The sequence below is a fragment of the Eschrichtius robustus genome, chromosome 20 (assembly GCF_028021215.1).
Source record: "Eschrichtius robustus isolate mEscRob2 chromosome 20, mEscRob2.pri, whole genome shotgun sequence".
Lineage (NCBI taxonomy): Eukaryota > Metazoa > Chordata > Mammalia > Artiodactyla > Eschrichtiidae > Eschrichtius > Eschrichtius robustus.
The window spans coordinates 45201283-45227743 of NC_090843.1; the positions used below are offsets into that span (position 1 = coordinate 45201283).

General features: G+C 42.6%; 2 protein-coding genes across 2 annotated transcripts in view; one reads left to right on the top strand and one right to left on the bottom strand.

Moving 5' to 3' along the window:
• The window catches only part of ACACA (acetyl-CoA carboxylase alpha), a 268183-nt gene that overhangs the window by 237985 nt on the left and 3737 nt on the right, over positions 1–26461 (bottom strand). The gene's annotated exons all lie outside the window — the stretch shown is intronic.
• Positions 7199–18116, top strand: C20H17orf78 (chromosome 20 C17orf78 homolog). The gene is given in 8 exon segments (XM_068530897.1): positions 7199–7256; positions 8241–8297; positions 9717–9866; positions 9869–9961; positions 13392–13526; positions 14518–14642; positions 15245–15367; positions 18039–18116. Coding segments are annotated over 8 exon segments (819 nt in total).

The window sequence follows — 26461 nt, forward strand, 5'->3', positions numbered from 1 at the left end:
ATTTAGGATTTATCATTATTGTCCCCCTCTTTGCTACCACGTCTCTGATAAACAGCAATGTGTCCTACACCTGTACTTCCTAGACAGGAAAGCCTGTCAGGTCAGGCCAAAGTTGAACCAAGGGAGGAAAGGAAGTGCCTAAATAGAAAATGGACCCATGAAGAGCACCCTGTCCTGGTGGCTATCTGGCCACGGTTCCAAATTCCTTAAGTGGCAATGTCAGTGATGGACCTTTAGGACAGAGGATAGGGGATACACTGGGATGTTATTTCCCACTGGTCCCCAATATGGAACATATACTCTTATCTGGCTTCCAGCTCTTGCCATGCTTACTCCTACCTTTGCTTATGCTGGCAAACTTGTCCTTCCCCCTTCCTAATTTTCTGAATTTTTCTAGTCCTTGGGAGCCCATTTTCTCTAAGAAGATCTCTTTTACATGTCCAGCTCCTACTGATTTATCCTTCCTCTGAATTCCTCTAGCAATCTGGTCACCACCACATGGTTTAGCATTAGACTAAAATTTTTTGTGTCTATGTTGGTTCTAGCTCTCCAGCTGAATTTTAATCTTAAAGGCAGAGATCATGTCTTATAGTTTGGTACTTCCCCTCCATAGCTAGGTAGAGATATTCGTACGGGCTTCACTGACTGAAACAAAGGCTGGCTCTGTACCTGAGGGGCCACTCTGCTCCTGATGTCTGCTTGTCCGTCTTCAGGTCACTTCTGGGAGGCAAAACCTCCAGTAGGATACTTAGCTGCTTTACAGATGGACAGACTTCATCAAGAAAGTCAGTGCCTTGAGCAGAATTGAGGCTCCAGTTGTGAGAAAGAAGAAAAAGAAGACACTAGGCCTTATCAGAACACTATGTTCCTTTGCTCTAGTCAACCGTTCAGGTTTGTCCAGGGTTAAAAGCCCGAGGGACCCGAGGGAACTTCACACCATAAGGTCAGAAAATGTCCTCAGCGAGGCCACCTTGTAAGTCTGGTCCTGATGATGAAAGGTAGGATTACACAACAAAGGACAGTGTTCCCAGTGGAGACTCCCCACGATGTTTTCACATGGACACTTGGGTTTTCACAAGGCATGTCAGCTCTCCCTCCCTCCTTATTATCCAATCCCAGACACTTCCGGTCCCTATCTGTGCTGTCTATAATTGGCAGTCACCAAAGCCTAGGTGCCTCTTGCATGACACCTCCAGCATCTTTTTTTTTTTTAAAAAAAAGCCCTTTCTAAGTCCTATACACTTCATAACTAAATACCTAAAGAAAGTATAAGGGGACCTTTATCTGAAGGCAGGGAAAATCACTTGTTGAGGTCCTGCCCGATCCTGGGATTCTGACATTTCATATTGATCAGCTTTAAACCTTCTCATCTCTGACCTCACTCTCCCGCAGGCCCGTGAGAGCGCGCCCGGTGAGCTTACTCCCTGCTCCTGCCTCACCTTCTCTTCAGCTTCCCCAGCGTCTCCATTTCTCCCGTGTCCAACCCAGCTTTCTCCTGCTGCATTTCTCCTGCTTCCTCCCCTCCTCCTTTCTCACCTGTCTACCCCAAACAAACACCCTCACTCTCCACTGCTATTATTATATATGAAACACAGTAAATAATAAAATACAACACTAATAATTTTTGTAGAGCCTTTAAAGGAAAACTGAGCCATTGCTCAACTTCCTTTTATCCTTTTCATCCCTTCAGTCGTAAAGTTTCCCTGTATCATAACTTGTGCCAGAAGATTTCAGTGTCTTTTTTTTTTTTTAAAGACGGGTTTTTATATTATTTTTTATTTATTTATTTTTGGCTGCGCAGCATGGGGGATCTTAGCTCCCCAACCAAGGATCGCAGAGTCTTAACTACTGGACCGCCAAGGAAGTCCCCATCCCTGTCTTTTTATTTTTATTATTTTTTAAAATAAATTTATGTATTTATTTGTTTTTATTCTTGGCTGCATTGGGTCTTCGTTTCTGTGCACGGGCTCCCTCCAGTTGCGGCGAGCGGGGGCCACTCCTCGCCACGGTGCACGGGTCTCTCACCACGGTGGCCTCTCCCACTGCAGAGCACAGGCTCCAGCCGCACAGGTCTCAGCAGTTGTGGCATGTGGGCTCAGTAGTTGTGGCTCGCAGGCTCAGTACCTGTGGCCCACGGGCTTAGCTGCTCTGCGGCATGTGGGATCCTCCCCGACGAGGGCTCGAACCCATGTCCCCCGCATTGGAAGACGGACTCTTAATCACTGCGCCACCAGGGAAGCCCCATCCCTGTCTTTTTAAATCTCACCTCTGGTTAACATACTAGACCAGCAAGTAGAACGAGCAACACAAGTCTTATTTATCAGTGGAACTACGGTGCTGATGTGCCCAAATTTCTTAATGAAAACAAAAAGGAAGAAAGAGGATAAAGGAAACCAAAAATGAATGAAAATAAAATGTAGTTTCAATCAATGAATGAGATGGCCATATCAATTGACTAGCATAGTTCTGGGAGTGAATACAGGCAAGCAGACCTGAGAAGAACTGGTTCTTGGTATTGGCAATCTTAGCCAACAGAGCAGCAGGGACACAGCCTTCTCTGTGTTCTGCACTGTAAAGAGCTGAGTTCTTTAATCAAGTAAACCAGGCTTTAAATCCTGACTCTGTCACTAATTAGCTCCGTGACTTTGAGCAAATGACCCCCTTTCTGAGCCTCAGTTTCCTTGTCTATAAAACTGAGGTAAAACACATACCCTGTAAGGTTGTGTTTTGGATTAAATGTTATAACCAAAATGTAAAGTTTCTAATACAAAACTTGGAACATAGTAGGCATGCTGAAAATATTACTTCCCCCTTTCTCTCTGGGCCCCTCTCCATTTCCACTAGTGTTCAGTACAAGAACAAAATATCCTATGGACGCTCAATGAATTCAGGAATGATTATGTTATTAAATTCACTACCCCACCCCACCCCAAGCCAATATTCCCAGGGTAACAGAGCATGTGATCAGGGACCTAGGGTTAATCTGAATCCTTTACCCTTACTTGGAGGGAACAAGTAAACAGGAGAACTGGCTGTGGCCGAAGCATCAATCAAAGGGTTGGCACTGTGAGGGTATGCCTGGCCCTGCTAGGTCCCACAGTTGTACCACACTGAAAAGGCAATTTGGCCCCTTTGGGACAACAGGAACTTTCATATACTGCAGACGGGAGAGTAAATGGGGACAATATCTTAGAAAACAGGTTGGCATTAATTAGTGAGGCTGAACCCTGCATATGTTATAACCCAGCGTCCATTTCTGGATTTATACTCTGGAGAAACTTTCAAATGTGCCCCAGGAACACTGTTCCTTATGGCCCCAAACTGGAAGCAACCCAATGTCTCTCAGCAGTAGAACAGATAAATAAGTTATGGTACATTCATACAGTGAAATATTACAAAGCAATGAGAATGAACACATTATTGGTACACGAAACAGTATGGATGAGTTTTACAGACATCATGTTGAGCAAAGAAAGTCAGACACAAAAGAGTGTGTCTCCTGTTATACATAGTTCAAAAATAGGCAAAACTCATCTGTGGTGGTAAAAAATCTGGATAATGGTTACTCCTGATGGTGTGTAGTGACTGGGAGACAACATAAAGAGAGGTGTATTCACTTTGTGTTATACATAATAAAAAGTTTACTTTAAAATACATAGGGTATGATCTATCCATTTATATAAGTGCAAGAGTAGGTAAAAAATTTTTTAAATATTTTTAATGACACATATGTAGATAGTTCACTATTTTTATATATTTATTTATTTATTTATTTATTTTTTGGCTGTGTTGGGTCTTCGTTGCTGCGTGTGGGCTTTCTCTAGTTGCGGCAAGCGGGGGCTACTCTTCGTTGCAGTGCGCGGGCTTCTCGTTGCGGTGGCTTCTCTTGTTGCGGAGCACGGGCTCTAGGAACGCGGGCTTCAGTAGTTGTGGCATGTGGGCTCAGTAGTTGTGGCTCGCGGGGTCTAGAGTGAGACTCAGTAGTTGTGGGGCACGGGCTTAGTTGCTCCGCAGCCAGGGCTCGAACCCTAGTCCCCTGCATTGGCAGACGGATTCTTAGCCACTGCGCCATGAGGGAAGCCCCGATAGTTCACTATTTTTAAAAAGCATGGGAAAATAATGACTGGGAGAAGGGAAAGGAGTGTGACCAGAGGGATAGACATATAAGGAGCTTCTAAGCTACTGGCAATGTTCAATTTCTTACTTTGGGTGATGATTACATAATGTTCACATTATTATTATTATTAAAAATATGCTTATGTTCTATATACTCTTCTATATGCATGCTATATTCCACAATAAAAGAATTTAAAATAAACCCAAACAAATAAAAAACATACACCCTTAAAAGACAGAGTAGCAGAGTGTGGCATTGAGATAATAATTTTAGAGCTGAAGAGGCCTTCGAAACAATCTTGTCCAACCATTTCATTAAAGGAACTGAAACAGAGGCCAGAGAAGGTAAGTGACTTCCTCAAAGTGATTCAGTCAATTACAGAGCCTAAGTACTCCTCCCACAGACCCACCCTGTTTCCTACTATCTTCCAGAGTTACATCTCTCACCTGCACACAACATAAAACTCACCTATGTTATAGCTTTTTTTCCCCCTAAATTTGAAATTTTTGTTGTGGGGAAATGAGATCAGGAGAGAAATCCTCTCCTCCACAGATACTGCAAACACTTAGAAAACCAGTCAAAATGTCTGTAATAGGAAAGAAAAAAATGTCTAGTCGTAGAGAAACAGTTCTGGGTCTGTTTTTTTCTACTACTGGGTATTTTGACTCGTTAATGAAGCTCTCCCACTTCTCTGTACCCCACAGTATGGCTGCTCCAACCTGCAGGCTGACTTTTGGGAAGGGTCTGAGAGTCGGTAAAAGAAAACTTTTCTGCTTTTTTGTACGAGCACAAGGTCTCTTTTGGGAAGAGTGAGCTCTTCTGCCACCTTGTGACAGAGAATGAGAATAGCCCTCAGAGCCTTTCCTACCCCTGCTCCAAGGTGGCAGCACTGTAACGGGGCATCCAGGAACTAATCTACAGAAAATTTCAGACAGAGTGACAGCAGGGGAAAGTGTCTGACACCATAAGGGAGCAGAGAACAATGCAATCATGTTAAGGAAATAGTAAGCAAAAACCATGGAGCCCAGGAAAGGCAATGGAGCCCCTTTATTCTCTGCCCACCAGCCCTGCTAGGAGAATCAGGCAACTGAGACAGTGCTGGTCTGAACCAATCAAGATTTGAGGCACTGATGTTCCCTCTATTCGGCTGGCTTCACTTCTATCCTCCGTTCCATAGCCAAATGTCTTTCAAAGATGATCTACACTTCTTCACCTCCAATTCCCTCTCAGCCAGCCGCCTCCTACTTCCACCATGCCGCTGGAACTGCTCTTACAGAATTGTCAAATCCAGTGGACAGTTTGTCCAGTGGACAAATCCATTCCTCCCTTGAAATACCCTCCTTTCTTGGCTTCTAGGACATCCACTCTCCTGGTTTTCTTAGCTCAGATGCCACCTCCTGACAGAAGTCTTCCCTGACCACCCTACTTAAAGTGGCCTCTGGGAATTCCCTGGTAGTTCAGTGGTTAGTCCGTGCTTTCACTGCCGAGGGCCCGGGTTCAATCCCTGGTTGGGGAACTAAGATCCTGCAAACTGCCAAAATAATAATAATAATAACAATAATAATAATAAATAAAGTGGCCTCTGTCATTCCTCCTTCACCTCATCGCCCCATTTGTTGCTTCATGATGATTATCACCATCTTTAATTATCTTGTATGTGTATTTGTATATTATTTATTGTTAGCCCTCTGCACTACTTTATTTTCAACCATGTTTATTGTCTGCTTCCCATTGTTTCACATGAACTCACACTTGGCCTTGCTCACTGCTAGAATAGTGGCTGGCACACAGTAGGTGCATTATAAAGACTTGTGGCAGGAAGGAATGAAAGGCACTGTGGCTGCATGTTCAGCAGTTCCTCCCCTCCGTCCACATTTCAGGAAACATGTCCTTCAGTGACACCTCTGCCCTTTCTGTTTTCCCCAGATTTCCCTTCATGCTCACTTTAGCCAGATTTCAACCTGAATTAAAATGTCAGGAAACAGGGTAGTATTTAAATTATGCTTTGACTCAGACCTCATGAAATTCCTTATGGAAAGTCCCTTGAATCAAGCTCCCTTTACATCATTATCAGAGCCTCTACAACCTTCTTACCCATAATCAAACCTATAATGGCTCCAATGGAGTAAGTACATTCACAGTGGGTAAAGAGACTTCAGAGGGTCTGAGTAGATCTTCATTATTGCTATGATCCCCCTAGCTATGCTATCAAAAAGTCTACAATTTTAGAAAAATCTAAAGGATACAATTTTAGAAAAGTCTTCTACAACAGTTATCTGTGTAGGAAAGCCTTCCCAAACTGCAGGCAGTACCACTCGCCTAGTGTACTTAGCTCTTCCTCACAACCTCTCAGCCCAGCAGTCATAAGGATGTGGTCCACCTACACTCACTTCACTATTCGGGAGTGTGAAAATGTGCAAAACTAGACAGGTATGTCTGTACTAAGGTAAGTTTATGTGTGTAACTGTGAAAGAATTCTAGAGATCACTGGGTTGGAACGCTCCAGTTACAGAGGGGAAAATTGCGATCCATAGAAGTCAAGAAATTTTTCTCACTGTGCCACACTTAACCACATGGGCTGAACTGGAACCCAGTTCTGTTGATTCCTAGTCCAGTGCCCTCGCCAGTGTAACTCACTGACTCACTCAGTCCTAGTTTCCTGCTCCATTCTAGAAATCACTTTCCTTAATAGAATCTCTCCATCTCTTTATGTCGGTGTGTGAATAGCCGTGCCTGTGTCAGTGAACATGTATGCGAATGTCTACGTGTCTCTCTGCGAGTATTTGTAAAGCATATCACTGGGTGTTTATGCCCTTTCTCCCAGGGAAAGCTCTAGGTAATTACAGCTCCTTATGTCGGCACCAGCGGTGAAGTCAGGTGAAGATCTTCTGAATCAATCATTAACAAACAAACTTGGTCCTCTCTCCCATCAGGAAATGTGGCAAAATAATTAGGGTGGAACCAGACTCTCCCAGGGTCAAACTTGGTTCCAGGCAGTGAAGAATTTAGAGACGAGGCTATAAGTGGCTGTGACAGACCAGCAGCATACTGTCTCTGCAAGGAGAATGTGCCCAAGCTAACATGGATACCATCTTGGTTTTCAGCCTAATCATTACACCCTATGATGCTAACAGGAAAGGTAAGTACTTCTCTAGCCTAGTATTCTGGGAAATCCAAAGAGAAGCCTAGAAAGTGTTTGGGGTCTATTCCGCCAGATAGAGATACAGCCAATACTCAGCAGATGATGCTTTCCCCATGTTATTCAACCCAGAGAGACAGCTGTTTCATGGTGAGAAGTCTTCAGAGAGTGTGATGCATTCTTCCATTTTGTTCATGTAACTAACATTAAAATTCCTTTCACTGTCAGATGGCTTTCTTTCCTGGAAAGTACTGTCAGAGTTTCAGTACTGTCATCACCTAAGACTCCTAAAGTCATAACCCCTCATAAGATGTTGTCTTCCTTTTTAATGGCATTACATCCAAATAGATGGGGATGCTGTTGGGTGGGAAGAGCTGAGAAAGGGTAGTGTGAGGGTGGAATGGCACCGCTTGCTGCTCTTTGATAACTGTTTATTTAAAACATGATTTTTCAAAGTGTCCTAAACAGTTCATCTCTAAAATTAGCTGACCAAAGTTAAGGCCAAACAGCATAAGGTGCAGCAGTAACAAATTTAACAAATGAAGAAAACTCACAACACCCTGTGAGTTATGTGCCAAAAAGCATAAATAACTATGACCTATCATTCTATGGGAACCTGGAGAGATATCTTGTCCAACGATACACTTATTAAACTTTCAAAAGTTTTAATACAAGAAGGTAGATAAAACAGGAAGGAGAAGAGATAACAGGCAGTGTTTGAAGGAATGGGTTGGTTAGTCTTTCATTAACTTAGTTAACTCTTTTACCTTCTTTTTCCCTAAGGACAATAGACTGGTACCCAGTTTTCTTTATACTAGGCTAACTCCCACTTGCGTAAATCTTGAAGTCCTTTTGAGGGAATGTCTGATCTCCCCAAGTGCAAGTTTTATGAGAAGGAACTGCATTCTTCTGTATCTCCCTCTCCAGTGCCCAGAATTCTCAAGAGGAAGTACCCAGTCAACCCTGACCTTTTTTTTCCCCCAGAACTCAGAGACAGCAGCTGCCAAGTGGAACTGCTGCCTGGTCTCTTCCTCTCAAAGGGCTATGCTAATGTGAGGTAGGGAATGGGCCCTTCCTGAAAAATTGTTTTGCCATTCCTAAACATTTTTACCTTTAAAAGATGCTTGTCTCCCCCAATCTGAGCCCAGATCTCAAATATCCTGTTTAAAAGCTATGTGGCCTCCTGAGAGGCTTTCTGGAAACCCATTTTTATCTTTTTTTTTTTTTTTAATTAATTTATTTATTTGGTTGCGCTGGGTCTTAGTTGTGGCAGGCGGGCTCCTCAGTTGCGGCTCGCAGGCTCCTTGGTTGTGGCATGTGAACTCTTAGTTGTGTCATGCATGTGGGATCTAGTTCCCTGACCAGGGATTGAACCCGGGCCCCCTGCATTGGGAGCACAGAGTCTTATCCACTACGCCACCAGGGAAGTCCCTGGAAACCCATTTTTAAATGAACTGCTATTGACTCACAGACTTAGAGCATGAACTTATGGTTACCAGTGGGGAAGGGTGTGTGTGTGGGGGGGGAGGGATAGTTAGGGAGTTTGGGGCTGACATGTACACACTGCTAGATTTAAAATGGATAACCAGGCTTCCCTGGTGGCACAGTGGTTAAGAATCCGCCTGCCAATGCAGGGGACACGGGTTCGAGCCCTGGTCCAGGAAGATCCCACATGCCACAGAGCAACTCAGCCCGTGTGCCACAACTACTGAGCCTGCACTCTAGAGCCCATGAGCCACAGCTACTGAGCCCCCGTGCTTCAACTACTGAAGAGCCCATGCTCCGCAACGAGAAGCCAAAGCCACGACAATGAGAAGCCCTCACACCGCAACGAACAGTAGCCCCCACTCGATGCAACTAGAGAAAGCCCGCGTGCAGCAGCGAAGACCCAATGTAGACAAAAATAAATAAAATAAATAAATTGATTAATTAAAACAAAAAGTTCTTCAAAAAAAAAAAAAAGAATGGATAACCAAAAAGACCTACTATAGAGCACAGGTAACTCTGCTCAGTATTCTGTAACAATCTAATTGGGAAAAGAATTTGAAAAAGAATAGATACATGTAACAAAAAATAAATTAAAAAATAAAATGTTCACTTATACAATATAAATTAATTAATTAATTAACTGTTGTTACCTAAGCCGTGGGTGCATAAATCAAAGAGACGGGGAGAGGAAAGAGAAGGAGGCGGCACTCAAGCAGCTCTGCGTTAGAAAAAACAACCTAGGAGCATCTCTCTGGGCTGCATTTACTGCAGTCACCGATCTTCATGGGACCCATGGCGAGAAGGGGGAAAGGCATGGCTTGTATATTTAGTACCATTAGATACATGCTGAGGAAGAAATAAAGGAAAAAGAGAAGAAAGTACAACAGTGGGCCATGAATGGAAGTGGGTTGGCTGGGCACCATTCAGATTAAGAACTGGCTTCATTTTCCTATCTGGCTTTTCTCCTTCCAGAAGCTCAGACAGAAGCCAAATGGCCCACATTCATCCAAAATCAGACTGTGGCTACCTTGCAGTGTCTTGGTTCTAGGAGCAAAGTGAAAGTCAACCTTGTATATTTGGAAAAAAGGTGAAAGGTCAAGCACACTCTGAAGAACCTGAGAGTCACGCTGTTCCCCGCAGAAACAGCACTGCCCCCCCGAGCTGTCACCTAACCCTCACATCCAAGGTTCAGATTGGATCCCTTGTGACAGGCAAAGGTGAGATTGGAAAATGAGATGGAGGTAGGCACTGCCTTCTGGCTGACGTCCTTGGAGGCAGGTAGAGCTTAGTAGCAGCTAAAGCCTCAAGGAAATGGATTAGCCTCTCTCTCTTTAGGCAAATCTATGTAAATTTTTTAAATGTCATTTTAGTGCATGGATTAGGCTCTTTGGAATTTGATTAGTATGAACTGATTCCTATGGTCTGTTTACCCCATGAGAAACTGTGGGATACAAGAGAAATAACATCAAACAAGTGTTTATTTCTCCAATGCTCAGTTTCCATAGCTACAAATGAGAGATTTGACAAGATGATCTAATTTCTAGATGTGTAAGCCCAACAGCAATATGTAAGGCCTCTCAAATAGCCCTTTCAACCTGCTAGTATTATTACAGAATAACCTCTAAAGGAGATTTCCACTTAAATATAATGTAGCTAATGTTCCCTATTTAAAATGAATTATTTTGTAACAAAGCATCATCTCCTAAATTATCCATTTCATAACTTTGCATTTTTTGTAGATCTCCTTAAAGTGGGGGAATTATTGCTCAAAGATTCTTAGCCAAAGAAAAGCTAATATTGCAATTCCATCAGCACTGGGAATAGACTGCTTGTATTTACAAACTTGCTCCACCTTAATAGTCAGTTACCTAGCAGATGAGACCTAAGAGATGAGCTGCCAACAGGGATGGACATTAATTTAGAAGCTGGGCAGAACTGGAACTACACTGATGGATGAAAAGCCTATTAAGTAGATTTTGAAACAGTGGCTCCCAGGAGGTGGGAAGACATGCCACACTGAAAGCCCATTATCCCTGTGGCTAGAGGGCACAGTTCTATGCAGAGACAGGATCTCTAGGTTTTGCCTTCTCTTTCAATCATAATATCACTCAGTTTGCAAAGTGTTTTTCACACCTGCTTTCTCATTTTTGTTTCCGATCTTCACATCACTCCTGTGAAATAGGTAGACCAAGAATTATTTTATTATAACCATCCTGCAGATAAGGAAACCAAAACTCAGAGAACTTATTATGTTAATTTTCCAAAGTGAGATTTATTTATCTTCATCTCATCTGACCCAGAAACACATATGCTGTCACTTCAGAGAACTGATTGGCACTATGCTGAAAAAAATTCCACATAATTCTCTTGTTTTTCCTTTTGAGCCTGTTGGCTCTTTGTCTCTGCTTATCTTTGCCAACACTGTCTTCCTGATTAAACAAATCAAGGACTACTTCCCCTATAATTTGTGTACAGTACCTGGTACTGTGCCCACTGGCCTCTGAAGTAAAGAACTGTCATTTTCACATGGACTTAAGACCTGGGAGAATAATTCAGAAAAGTCAAGTAGGACTTACAGATCTCAATTTAATAAGCAATGACAGGAGGCCATTAAAAATAGAATAGGAACCACTGTCGGAACTGGATTAGATCAATTTTGGAGGCACGTGAAGGTGGTTCCAGACCACAGCCAGCGTCCATCCGCACCCCATCTTTTCCACAGCTGTCTGAGTCACCATCATCTCTCATTTGGATTCTGTGAGAGCCTCCTAACAGGTTACTCTGCTTCTCCCAGGCGCCCCCTACAGTCTGTTTCCAACTCAGCAGCCCACTGATCCTTTAAAAACAAAGCCATCCAGTCACTTCTCTGCGCAAAAACTTGCAACGGATCCCCACTTCAAGCAGAACAAAAACCAAAGTCCTCAAACTGGCCTACAAGGCCCTAAGTGATATGGACCCATTTCCTTCAGAAACTCCCTCATCTCCTATGACTGTCGCCTTGCTCACTCCACTGCAATCTCTCTGGCCTCTGTGCTCTTCCTCTAAAACTAAAACATGCCAGACACACCCTGCCCCAGGGCTTTTACACTAACTGTTCCCTCTGCCTAGTTCCCCAGCATCTGCTTGGCTATTCCCCTCCCCTCCTTCAAGTCTCAGCTCAATTCTCATCTTCTCAATGAAACCAGCCTATCCTGTAGGTCGCCCAACCACTGCCCACCCGCACCCCTCAGACTGCTCCCTTACCTTTCTCTACTTTTAGTTTCTTTTTATAGCACTTATCCCCTTCTAACAAACCATAAAACTTACTGTACTTATTGTCTGCTCCCCCCCATCCCCCCTCAGCCCTCCTTCCCCCTTGCTTGTTCCCATGGTAGAATGTACCCAGCTGATATATCCAAAGTACGGAAGCAGTCCCTGGCACATACTAGATATTCATTTTTAAATATTTGCTGAAAGAATGAAATTGAGGGGTGCGTGAAGCTGGGAGGTCTCCCCTTCTTCCAGCTCCCCCTTTCCCCAAACCTCTCTCAAAGTCGTTGACTTAGACTCCACTAGACAGACCTGCTGCAGTCATTAAGGCAAATTATGCTACTTCATGTTCTTCCTTGGACTTTGGAGCCATCTTTTTTTTTTTTTTTATTAATTTATGTATTTTTTTTTTTTTGGCTGTGTTGGGTCTTTGTTGCTGTGCGAGGGCTTTCTCTAGTTGTGGCAAGTGGGGGCCACTCTTCATCGCGGTGCACGGGCCTCTCACTGTCGCAGCCTCCCTTGCTGCAGAGCACAGGCTCCAGACGCACAGGCTCAGTAGCTGTGGCTCACAGGCTTAGTTGCTCCGTGGCATGTGGGATCTTCCCAGACCAGGGCTCGAACCTGTCCCCCCTGCATTAGCAGGCAGATTCTCAACCACTGTGCCACATGGGAAGCCCCTGGAGCCATCTTTTTTTTTTTTTTTAATTTTTTTATAAATTTATTTATTTATTTATTTATTTTTGGCTGCGTTGGGTCTTTGTTGCTGCGCACGGGCTTTCTCTAGTTGCGGTGAGTGGGGGCTACTCTTCGTTGTGGTGCGCGGGCTTCTCATTGTTGTGGCTTCTCTTGTTGCGGAGCACGGGCTCTAGGCGCGCAGGCTTCAGTAGTTGTGGCACGTGGGCTCAGTAGTTGTGGCTCGCGGGCTCTAGAGCTCAGGCTCAGTAGTTGTGGCGCACGGGCTTAGTTGCTCTGCGGCATGTGGGATCTTCCCAGGCCAGGGCTCGAACCTGTCTCCCTTGCATTGGCAGGCAGATTCTTAACCACTGCGCTACCAGGGAAGCCCTGGAGCCATCTTTTTTAAAGAAGGAAACTTTCAGTGGTGCTACACCCTCCATCCTTATTATCATTATGGCCTTACGAGTATGGCCATACTCCTTCACTCTGAACCTACGTTAGTCGAAGGCGCCATGGGAATTTAATCCATATCTTATTAGTATCTCTATCCTCATTTATTCTTTGGCATTATTAAGGCCCACACTTTAAACCTATGGACAGATCGATGGGGCCACAGTTAGAAGTTTATATCAGCTGGGTAGAGCTAGGGTTTTGTCAGGTGAAATCAAAGGCAGGATAAAGTTTTCTCAGTTGTCCTTTCATTGTTTCTTTCTTGTTTTATAGCTTTTTTACCAGGGATCTCCCAGTGTAAAGTCTATCCAGTGATGGGGGCTTCATCAGAGACTTTTCCCACCACTACCACCTTCGTAACTCCTGGGAAAAAAGGAGAGAAAACTACAAGGATTGATGATTTTTCTAGTCCTCTGAAACAAGGTACAGAATAAGTAAAGGTGAGACAAGAACGGAAAGAAAAAGAAACATTTTCAGTCCCAACACCTGCCTGGGTCTCCTAGAATTTTCCTGGAGGTTGAGAAGTTACACACAGTTTGCATTAGAAGATCACTCCATTTCTTATGGAAAAAAAATCAGCTTCTCTATAAAGAAGGTCCCAGAAATGTTTGTAGCTTGACACTATTAATAATCCTTCACCTCCACACACGTGAGCTCACCTTGTAGCCAGATTTGGGGACAGCATAAAGGGTATTGGTGTGGTGGGTAATTCCAGCCATTGTGTGACTAGAGAGGCGACATTTAAACTCTAAGCACTCGTTACAGTGATGACAACAACCAAGGAGCATGTTTTCATCTGCGTTGTTTTTACAAAGAGCCCTCCCTAAATTGGCCAGGACTCAAATTCTGTTAAGATTTCAGTTTGGGTTACATCCCAGTTCCAACAGGAGAAACATAAATATGAGATTAGTAATAACAAGATGCATATGAGCCATTTGTCCCCCAATTTGGCTTATGACCCAAAAACAATGGCAATTTACCTCTGTCCCTCCTATGCCCCATTAAATCGAGAAGAGCATAGGAAAGGTGATTTGCTAAGCCCATACAGTATGTGTGTCGGGGCACAAGGACAGAGACCCTGAGAGGGCTGCTGGTGACAGACTCCCTTGCGTAACTTATCTTTCCATGAAAGCAGTGCAAGAATCAATCCTACTTGATCATGGAAAAATTCCAAATCCTAGTAAAGGTGACTCTGGGAAGAGACTGCAAAGGAGGTTAGAGCAGAGCCCATGATGCCTACCCCACTCCTGACTCTGGACTGGAAATTCAGCCTCTGTCTCTGAATCAGGCTGGGCCCCTATTCGTCTTGTGAGCCAGGAGAACTTCAAGTCAAAAGGTCAACCTCTTCCTTCTCTCAAGTTCTCTTTTCTCCTTTTTCTATTCCTCTCTCTCCTTTTAGACACAGATGAGGACCTAGAGAAGAGGCAGAAATGGAGCACCGTGGTCAAATTTCTGATTGCAGTCACCTTGTTGTTCAGTGGAATTGCCATTAGAGTGTTCGTCATTTTTGAAGTCCCATGCCCTGTAAGTTTGCTGATGTACTGGGTCCTTGGACTTGATCTATCTATAAAGACCTCCTTCTGTCCCAGAGTCAGGCTGGCATAATGAGAAAAGCACAGACTTTGGAGTTTGGACACACCTGCCACTCTACACTCACTGGCTGAGTGGCTTTGAGAAAGTTGTTTGCCTTCTCCAACCGCAGCTGCCTCATCTTTAAAATGGGACTAATGATATTTGCCTCTCATGGTGGTTATGAAGTTTAATGGAGATTCTGTGGGAAAGGCTCCTGGCACGTAGAGGTGCTTGCTAAATGCAAGTTCCTTTCCTCTGCTGTACTTGTAATATTCTCTAGGGAGGATAGAGCCAATAGGAATGAATATTTTCTTTTTCCTTAGAAGAGATGATTTTCAGGAATTCCCTGGTGGTCCAGTGCTTAGGACTCCATGCTTTCACTGCCAGGCCCGGGTTCGATCCCTGGCTGGGGAACTAAGATCCCATAAGCCGTGTGGCACAGCCAAAAAAAACAAGAGAGATGATTTTCTTTAAATGGCCTGATGTGAGGCTTGGAAGATAATCAGATGCACAGCAGCCACCTGAAGTTAATACCAGTCATTTTCTCCCTTCAGAGTCAATGCCTAGGAGCCAGAGAGCTATGCCAATGCCAGAGGTGGTGGAGAAGGCAAAGAAAGGAAGGCCAGCAACCCGGTGTAGCTGAATCCCAGACTGACTCTCAGCCCAAAAAGGAAAGTGTTCTCTGTATGGCTATTGTCATTTGCCTAGAGAAAATGGGGTTAATATATAAATCCTGGGGGACAGGAAGCTGCTTTAATTATGCAGCAAATGTGGGTAATTCTTTTATGTGTCAAGAAATGGGCAGGTATTTGTACTACTGTTTTCTTAACATCTGCAGGGTCATAATACAATAGGGTACTTATTGAAAATAGCTATTTCTGGGCATCAGATATAATAAATCAGAATGGCTAGAGTGGGACCAGGAATCTTATTTTTAAGATTTTTTTTCACTGGACCACCAGAGAAGTCCCCTTTTTTTTTTTTTAAGATTTTTTAACAAGCTCCCTAAGTAGAGGTGGATTTACTGTGAAATTAATGAAGCTTAAACTCAGGACCCATGGGACCTGCACAAAGGCTTTGTATCCAATTTTGTATTTTTAAAATTTTTATTCTTTTTCTTTAAAAAGGGTCCCTGAAATTGTAAGAGCTTCAGAGCCCACGACCTATGTCTCCATCCCTGCCCCTGGGTAACTCTGACATACAACCCAGTTCAGGAACCACCACACTTGAACACAGCCTGAATACTTGGCAAAGCACCTTCTTTCTTCCCTGCCCTGGGGTTTCCTGGCAGGATTATGAATCCATATTGCACTTTAGTGTGTAAGTCAGACACCACACCACTGGCTCAGCATGGCTGCTTTAAATAGTTTTCCCACCAGGAACGGACGCAGCCTTTGAATACAAGAAAGTGATGGGTGCCTTCTCTACATCTAAAAACCCACTGATGCAAAGAGATGAGGTCTCCAATACTTTTTTAAATTAAAGAAGGTGGCCACTTTCGTAGAATTACAGCACTGAGAATGGGTCTCAAAGATTATATAGTCCAGGATGGGACACACTCTTTAGTTCCATGTCAACCGCACATATCAATAATCAAGCAGAGGACTTCCCTGGTGGCGCAGTGGTTAAGAATCCACCTGCCAATGCAGGGGACACGGGTTCGATCCCTGGTCTGGGAAGATTCCCACATGCCGTGGAGCAACTAAGCCTGTGCGCCACAACTACTGAGCCTGCGCTCTAGAGCCCGTGAGCCACAACTACTGAGCCCATGTGCTACAACTACTGAAGCCTACACACCTAGAGCCATGCTCCGCAACAAGAGAAGCGACCACAATGAGAAGCCCGCACACCGCAACTAAGAGTAGCCCCCACTCGCCGCAACTAGAGAAAGCCCGTGTGCAGCAACGAAGACCCAATGCAGCCAAATAATAATAATGATAATAATAATAATCAAGCAGAGTGCAACTAGAAGATGAATACATTCCAGAGGTCTAATGCACAGCATAGCGATTATAGTCACCATATTGTATACTTCAAAACTGCTAAGAAACTAGATCTTTTACATTCTCACCACAAAAAAGCAATGATAATTATGTGATGTGATGGGATGTTAGCTAAAGCTACCGTGGTAATCACAATGCAATTTATAAATGCATCAAATCAACACATTGGACACCTTAAACTTACACAATGTTATATGAAAATTAAATCTCAATTTTAAAAAATCAAGCATGGCACTCTTTCCACCCAGGCATGGCATCAATCTTTTTTATTACAGTGCTTTAGGTATCCAATGCCAACTTATTTGTCATCTCTGGTCTAAGTTAATATTTTCTATAATCCTGTTTCTGCTAATGTTAGATGATGAGCCCATGTAAATTAGTATAATTCTATAATTTGGTGTATTTTTAGTTCTTTAATCCAATCAACATTATCATTTCTACTGAACATTGAAAGAAATAGGCCTGAAGGGGACTAAAAAGTCTAGTCCAGAATTAGAAGAAGCCACGTAACAGCAACTCTGATTGAATTTCTCCCATGAACAAAATAAGCTACTAAATAAATGATAAAGGAATTAATTTTAAAAAAGAAATTTTATACACACTGCTTCATTCGAGCCTCATAAAAATCCTGGGAAGTAGCTAGGGCAGGTATCTACATCTTACTGATACTTAAACTAAGGCTTAGAAAGGTTATTGACTTTCCCATGGTCACACAGCTAGTGGAAACAGAACTAAAATTCAGGTCTTTTAATTCCTATACTGGATTTATTGGCTTATTTATCTCTTCCAAAAATTTTACTGAAAGCCTTCTATGTGCCAAGTTCCCTGCCTTCAAGAGGCTTAGAGTCTATGTTCATAACAGTTAAGCATTTAGAAAGTACATACAAAATCAGATGGGACATGGTATAATGAGAGTGGAATGGGATTAGTAAAAAATATTTGGTCCACATTGACCCAGATCTTTGCGCCTTCTCAAACAGAGTGAGATTGTTTGGGCCTGATTCCAGGAATGAAGTAGAATCCCTGTGCATCTGGGATCCAAAGTAGCTGCACATCCAGGGCCCTTTCCATTCAAGGCAAATCGGTCAAACAAGGGATGGCTGGGCTGTTTACTAGGAGGTTATTGGTTCCAACAAACTGTAGGTTCTCATACATAAGTGCACCTTGCTGATACTTTCTCAGTGTAAAGCACAATAACTTTTCCTAGAATTGATGGGTAACAAAGGCGAAATGATGTGAACTTGGAGTTACACGGGGTTTTGTACTAAGCTGTCTCTTTGTTGGTACATTAAGAAATACCCATTTGCATCCTTCTTTATCTTTCATATTTACTTTCAATCTCTAGGTTGGACAAGATGCTCCCAAATCATCAAGCCCCAAGAAAGCTGCAGAGATCACTGTGGTCCACGAGACATACTTCTGAAAAGTTCTGCTCCGCCTCACACACTGAATGAAAGATACTACATTGTCTTCTCCCTACTATTAATCAGTATGGGCAGATTCTTGCCAATTTTACCCTCGTATCTTCAGCAGGGACATTACGATCAGACAGTAATGCCAGGCCAATGAGGGGGAAGGCTGGGCTCCAGAGTTACTCTCATGCCTTTGCTACTGACTTAGCCACAAGCCTCTGAAATTCACTTGGTAATCCCACAAAAAATGGATATTTTTTTCATCCCATCAAATGAAAACAAAAAGTCTTCCCTCTAAGCACTATGAATGGACCCATTACTCTCTTTGACAAAAGGTTTAAACACAGCCTCCAAGGAACTGAGCAAAGCAGCCCTTGGTGTGGCACATTCACCAAGTCCTCTATTGTCCTCTCTGCTGACCTCACACGCACTGGCTCTCAGCCGGCTGAGGGTGGGGCTCCTGTTTTCCCAGGCTGGCATTCATAGGGCTTTATGACTTAGCCTCTGCCACTACATGCAGCTCTCCACACACTGGGGAAGGGAACGTGACCCTAAGCGTTCCAAAAGTCCTCCTCGTGACTCATCCCCAAAGCGCTTAGGGACTGCATACAAATAGGATCCAGACTGGGAATTCCCTGGTGGTCTAGTAGTTAGGACTCGGCACTTTCACTGCTGTGGCCTGGGTTCAATCCCTGGTCGGGGAACTGAGATCCTGCAAGCTGTGCAACGCAGCCAAAAGACAAAAACAAACAAACAAAACCAAATAGGATCCAGACAAGGTCTGCTGATAATCCAGAATTCCTAAAGTTGGTCTGACATTATACCTTACCATCACGGTGAGCTGCAGACATTCTGAACAAGGATTCCAGAGCAACATGATTATGTGCTCTTTCTCACAGAGGCACGGCTATAAGTCAAGTCTGACTTACTTAAGTAAGAGTTTGGTGAGAAAGTGAAACAGCTGGTTTTTATTTTAATACTCAATGCAATATTTTATTGTATTTCTTAGCTGTGGTTTCTTCCTTTCCCTTACCTCAGCTAAGAGATAGGTTAAGAAAGGCTCAGTTTATAGAATTTATTATGAAATTAGATTTTCATTTATACATTGTAATTTTTCATAAAACTCAAAACTATGGATTACAATGCATATGACTTTTGACAATGAAACGAGACATCTACAATCTATTTTGTGTATCAAAGAATATTCTACTTGTTTTACCATTATAAATTGTCTTATTTGAGAAATTTTCTAAACATGTTAAGTAAATAACTGTCAACTAATATATCAATACTTTCAATGTTAAGCTAATTGAGTATTACCTAACAACGAATTTTTGCAATAACTAATCTTTTTTTTAAATTTATTTATTTATTTATATTTTATTTTTGGCTGCATTGGGTCTTCATTGCGGTGCACAGGCTTCTCACCGTGGTGGCTTCTCTTGTTGCAGAGCATGGGCTCTAGGCACGCGGGCTCAGTAGTTGTGGCTCGTGGGCTCTAGAGCGCAGGCTCGGTAGCTGTGGCGCACAGGCTTAGTTGCTCCACGGCATGTGGGATCTTCCCAGACCAGGGCTTGAACCCGTGTTTCCTGCATTGGCAGGCAGATTCTTAACCACTGCGCCACCAGAGAAGTCCCCAACTAATCTTACAAATTCAAAATTACTACTCAAACCTGTGTTCTAAAAACTGCATTTTGTAAATGTTTTTATTATGATGGTGGCATGAAACAGCTGACCTTAAAACAGAGCTTCAGTGAAAAAGGGACTGGCATGAGGGATACAAAGGGTGTTGTCCTGATTCTTTTCATGTGTCTGAAACCATTCCATTTCATTTTGGTGAAATGTGCCTGTTCCTAAGTACTTGTTTTCTTAATTCTCTGGTAACAACAACAACATATACAAATCATATCCTCCTTTCTTTCACTTTAAGTACTGTCCAAAAAAGGTACAACATCTAGCCTTAAGCCCTGATTTGATATTCAAGCTGACCCTAGAAGAGATGGAACCAAGCATGGATGATGATAGTTTTCAAGGAAGCCCTAGATCCTCTAGGTGCCCTAAAGTTCCACAGAGCACGCTTTGAAAATATGCTAGGCGGAGAGGAAAGACCACTGAGGCTGCCATTTGAATAAATGAGTATCACCCTCCACTGATTCACAGCATCACCTCCAGTTTATCCTGCCATCTGTGGCTCAGTCTAACCATGAAATAGGGGGAAAAAACCCCGCTCCTTCTCAAGACCACTAGGGAGGATGATTAAAAACATTCCATACTTAAAGCTCTTGGTCTAGGACTGATACCTACATTCATCCCCACCTTCCCAGGCTTTATCCACCAGAGAATGTCCTTTCCTTTAATCCAGAAACAGGAGATAAAACCTGTGGCAGAGTCTACACTCATTAGCTCTACTGCAAGAATATAACTTGGGTAACATGTACAGTGACTTTTCTTTATAGAGATTCACTGATGGAATGAAAATTGTTTATTTTGCTTTGGGGACTTGTTTCCCCAGCCAAAGCAAGGTCCCTTTGAGGATTTTCTGACTCCCTAATCAGTTAACAATTTTGAATATCGTATTCTCTTACCAGTGGAGATCTTTGAAAACTAAAAGATAAGAGAGAGCGCGGAAAGGAAGGGAGAACTCCCATGTGGACCTTGGGAAGTGACCTTTATTGTTTTTTTCCCTACAGGCATCCTCTTTATTTATTTATTTATTCATTCATCTTTATTGGAGTATAAATGCTTTACAATGTTGTTAGTTTCTGCTGTACAACAAAGTGAATCAGCTACATGTATACATATATCCCCATATCCCCCCCCTATTGCGTCTCCCTCCCACTCTCCCTATCCCACCCCTCTAGGTGGTCACAAAGCACCGAGCTGATCTCCCTGTGCTATGCAGCTGCTTCCCACTAGTCATCCATTTTACATTTGGTAGTGTATATATGACAGTGCTACCCTCTCACTTTGTCCCAGCTTGCCCTGCCCTGTGTCCTCAAGTTCGTTCTCTGCAGATCACTTCACAGCAGGGCACAATACTCCCTGTCACCACTATAGACTGAGCTATAGACTCAACTTGATAAAACGCCATTTCTATGGGGAGCCAATTATTCCTTTGGGAAGTGACTAGTCAGCAAGGTTTTTAACTGTAAATTCTTTCTCATTAAGTTACCACACCTTGTTTTTCTGATTATTAAAGTACATCCTCATTATCAAAATGTTTAGAAAATACTGGAAAGTAAAAAGAATAAAAGAAAAAAATTATAGCTAATCCTTCTTCCCAGAGATAACCACTATCAACACTTTGATGTATCTCTTTACAGATTATAAATATATACACATATACATTAAAAAGATACATATGTTACACAAACACCACCATACTCTTCATACCATTTTAAACCTGTCTCCCTCTTTTGGCTAATATATTACTACCATATTTCCAGTTAGCACAAGTATGAAGTTGTGTTTTTTTCAAGTCTTAGGCTGGAGAGGACTGAAAGTCATTCTACCTTTTTTAAGAGGCTGAGTCACCCCAATACTTTTTGAGAGGCCCAAAGATTAAAGGAGGTAGTTGCTTAGGGCAGAGAAAGCACATTCACAGACCCCTGCAATTTAAACTTCTGATGGTATTGCAAAATGACATTCAGTAAATAGTTGTATTTGTGCATGTGTTAAATGCATGACTTTATTCAAAGGAAGCACTTAAAATACACAATTTTATATTTCTGTTTTGCCATTTCTTCATTTTTTAAGATCTACCTGTGATTTCAACAATCAAAGTGACCGGGCTTCCCTGGTGGCGCAGTGGTTAGGAATCCACCTGCCAATGCAGGGGACACGGGTTCGAGCCCTGGTCTAGGAAGATCCCACATGCCGTGGAGCAACTAAGCCCGCGAGCCACAACTACTGAGCCCACATGCCACAACTACTGAGCCCGCGTGCCTAGAGCCCATGCTCCGCAACAAGAGAAGCACCGCAGTGAGAAGCCTGCGCACCGCAATGAAGAGTAGCCCCCGCTCGCCACAACTAGAGAAAGCCCGCGCGCAGCAACAAAGACCCAACACGGCCAAAAATAAATAAATAAAATTAAAAAAAACAAAAATCAAAGTGACCTAGGCCTCTCTGGGTCTCTGACAGGCCTGAGCAGGCTGCCAGCATCCCTCTTTCTCTGCACACCCAGGCTAGTGCAAGGGGTTACTAACCAGAGAGGGACCTAAGGTGGTTCTAGCCCTACACGTTTTTCTCCCCACCCCTCCCTCCCTCCCTCCCTCTTATTTTGGAGACTCTTTAAGCACAGTCCAGTAGATTCTGACCTAGAGCACTTTTCCTACATTATGTCCCAAACTAGCCGTTTTCCAAGGAAGAGTTGCTATGTGTACTTTGGACTAGCAGTCAGGAGCCCTTCTTTGTTTTGCCCTTTTCAGGCTGATGGTCTTATGGGCCTTCCTCCCCTTACACTCTGATCCTCCCCTCCTGCCTCCACTCTTCCCCTGCATTCTCAGAAAGGATTCGTTTCCCAGAGTTGACACCTGGCCCTCATGCTTCCTCAAGTTGCTCCTTTTATGTATACTTCCTAGTTCTTCTGCTTGAAGCCTGTCCCGTCTGTGTTAACTTTTATTTCTCTACATTACTTTGTACTCAACAGAGCACCATGCTCATAGTAGACATTCAAAGAAATTATTGATGATGTCACACCACTAAATGGATAGCTAGGGGTAGCATAACTGACTTTCTAGAAGAAAATGAGGTAACCTTTACTTTTACATCAAAGTTGCTATTGGTTACCGGGGGCACGCAAACCAATGAGGGCCCAACCTGCAACTGTTGGTAACACTTGAATTCATCTCTCTAGACGTACATTCTTTTCTCTCATGTTTCTTTGTCTCTTCATCTTTCTCTTCCTGCTCCTTACTCCAATGCTTTTCTTTTTCCAACACTTTTTTCCTTTCCTTCTTTTTCTTTCCCTTTTTCACTGACCTGACTTGCCAGTGATCCAATACAAAAAATTTCTCTTAATCTGCACTCCTTGAATCCATGTCTATAGGACATAAATTTCAATCTCCAGAAGGCTTTTCACAGGCTGACCCTCCTTTACTTGGTGCACTTCCGTCTGTGGTACAAAAACTTTCACCAGACTCTTATGAATTTGCGCCACCCAGTGGCTAAAGTTGCTAAAGTCATCCTCTGAAAAAAGCAGTGCATATAAATAATTAAATATAAACAAATGTGAAGCCTGTAATACTGCCCCAAAGGAAAAAAAATAATTCATAGCAGCCGAATTTTGTCCTATTTTAAAGTCTATTTTCTAATACTTGAAATAGGGTGGCAAAGAACATGTTTAGGGGTACACTGTCATGGTCTCCACAGAATAAGACGACGCCCACAAGATTCGACAAGGATTTATTCAGGTCACTTCTGCTCCCTAATGTACTGGAAAAGAAGAATAAACAACACAGGTTATAGGGTAAAGTCTTTACTGCTCTCTTGAGGAATCAAACATCCAACGTGAGAGACACTATTTTGAAGACTTATAAACTATACATGTGATAATATCAGCAGTTTAATTTATTTCTTCTACAATGAACTTTTTTGGACATGTCTATGTCTAGGACATATGCCAAGGAGTAGCATTCATGGGTTGGAGGGTACATACACCATCAACTTTGCTAGACTGCATAGAGTCCTCCAAACTGGTTGTAGCAAATACATTCTCACCAGCAGTAAAGAGAGTCCCTGTAGTTCCACCTCCTCCCTAACTTGGAAATCTCAGACTTTAAAATTTTTGCCAGTCTGACGGCTATGAATTAGTGCGTCATTGTTGTTCCTATGTGCATTTTCCTGCTTAATGGTGAGGTTGAGCACCTTTCTATATATTTATTTGCCTTCAGGTTTTCTCTTGCTTGCTTATAACCGCTCCCTTTTTTTCTATTGTGTTGTTAGCCTTTTTTATTGAGTTGTAGAAGTCCTGTATTCCTGGCGATATTCCTGAATACTAATCCTCTGTCTCTGAAACATTGACAATCAAAAGTGTATTTCTCATATAAAACGTATTCCTCAAAGCTGATTTACACATAAATAAACACCTGCCAGGCTCTGAAGCTCTGGGAGTGCCTTTTGGCTCCAAGATTCTGTTTTCATTTTGACTTCTATGGCTAAAAAGCTATTGGACTTATGTTTCAAAGTCCCAGGAAACTGAACATATTCCTTAGAAGGACTTCAAGGACTCCCACCTTGAAGGACTCTGCTTTGTCAACACATACGTGACAAAATAAGGTAGCTGGGTTGTCAGCCTGTTCCAACCCTATTCAATTCTTTATGGCAGGAAGAGAAATGAGCAGCTCTCAAAAAACTGCTAGTATCTGTTATTGTCTTATTCTGAAATTAAACCAGCGAAGTAATGCACAGGTGCAATTTCAGAGTGATTTATTCAGATATTGCTTTCCTAAGCATTTATAATGACTCCATGGTGTTGAAAAGAAGTGCAACCTGTGGCAATATCTAAACTCCTGGGCCTATTTTCCAGCTCTCCAGAGTAAGCCATAAAGTACCTTTGCCTAACATATTTATTTGTCTAAGCACAGGGAAGATGAACTTTGGCAGAATAGACAGCCCATGTGCCAGAGCAGCATCGCATTAGAGATTTCTGTCTGGCCTCCTCTCCTTTCCGCTGTGGTATCACTGTTGACCCTTTTAGCTCCCTCCTTCCCATCTAAAGGAAATCATCTGATTCCCGTATCCATACTTTCCATGAAATCCTTTCACTCCAACATACTTGTTCTTCCTGGTGGATTAATTTTAAGCCTTTTATCCCTAACTGTAGATAATAATAAGAGCTAACACATAAAGCACATCTACCATGTACAATAATAAAAGTTTTGTCTCCTGCTAAAGTAACTCTGGGAAACAGGTAGGCCAGGGAGCATCTCACGGGTCTGAACTACCACAGCCCCTGAATCTGTCTTGCACAGTAGCCTTGCACAGTAGAGCCTTGCACGGTAGCTGTTTTTAGTGCCAAGTTGGGAGACAACACTGCTGTGTCATTTTGAAGAGTGTGCTCATGTGTGTGTGTGAGCGCATGATTAAATAGTAAAGGGCTTCAGAGAAAACTGCTGTCCTTGGCATGATTATAGATTCCAGAATATTAGTTAAGTGAGTAAACACTAAAAAATGTGTTTGGCTGTGTAAAAATAACCAGTTACAGACATTTATGTAAACAGCTTAACATTTAAGGCCTGATTATCATGCAGCACAATAACAATTACATATATCATTAAATATGCATCAGATTAACCTTGTAAGTTTTATTCGATTACAATAGCACTCTACAGAACAGTCTTACAGTTAATTGCTCATAATGCATAAGTCTGTTCACTATTTACATCAATTAAATGAGACAGAGCTCCTGAGCGTGTCCCGCATTTATTTGACGTAAGCCTGGATTATTCATCCTTGATTGCAACTATGCATTTGCCCTATGACCTGTGAGATAATGTACACTCTCTTTAGTTTTGTACAGTGAGGAAGGTGCTAAAGAAGCAGGTAGCAAAAGAAAATTCTGTTTAATTTGGTGTTTTGGAAGCCTACAGGTTTCCAGTAGATAGTTCTTGGTTAAAATAATGAAAATATTCCAATGCTGAGCACTGGCCAACCTAGCCTAGAACACTTCTAAGCAAGCCCCAAGGTCATACTGTGAAGCACTTCTAGAATTAAAATTAAAACTACATTATAATTTATTTGACTCCCACCATGAACTAGGTACTACACATACATCATCATATCCTTATAAAGCTCTTATAAATTAGGTATTATTATTTTCATTTTACGTATGAGGAGAAAAGTGACACAGAAAGATAATAGTTTGCTAAATTCTTGAAGGTAGTTAGGATTCAAATTCGGGAAAGGCTTCAAAGTACATACTTTTTCAATTATATTAAACTGGGCCAGGTTTCTTACAATTCATATTTCAAACACTTACTAGGCACTTGTTGGTTGCAAAAGAGTATAGACTGCCTGTCATCAAATGATGCAAAATACTTTAGGAGCCTGTTTTGAAGGTCAAAAGGTGGAGGCCTCGTTCATCAGGCTGAAAGGCATGCAGCCAGGCTGCCTAGCAGGCATTTAAAATTTTCCTGATAAACAGGAGGCACTCAGCAACAATACATTCCTGGTTCACCTAACTTTTAGATTCTACCCCAAGCCTGCTGTTTCAACAGAAAGACATCCTGCGCTTTGTGGAGATCAAAAAGAAGTCAGTGAGGGAATTCTCTGGCAGTCCAGTGGTTAGGACTCAGCACTCTCACTGCCGGGGCCCGGGTTCGATCCCTGGTCGGGGAACTAAGATCCCACAAGCCGC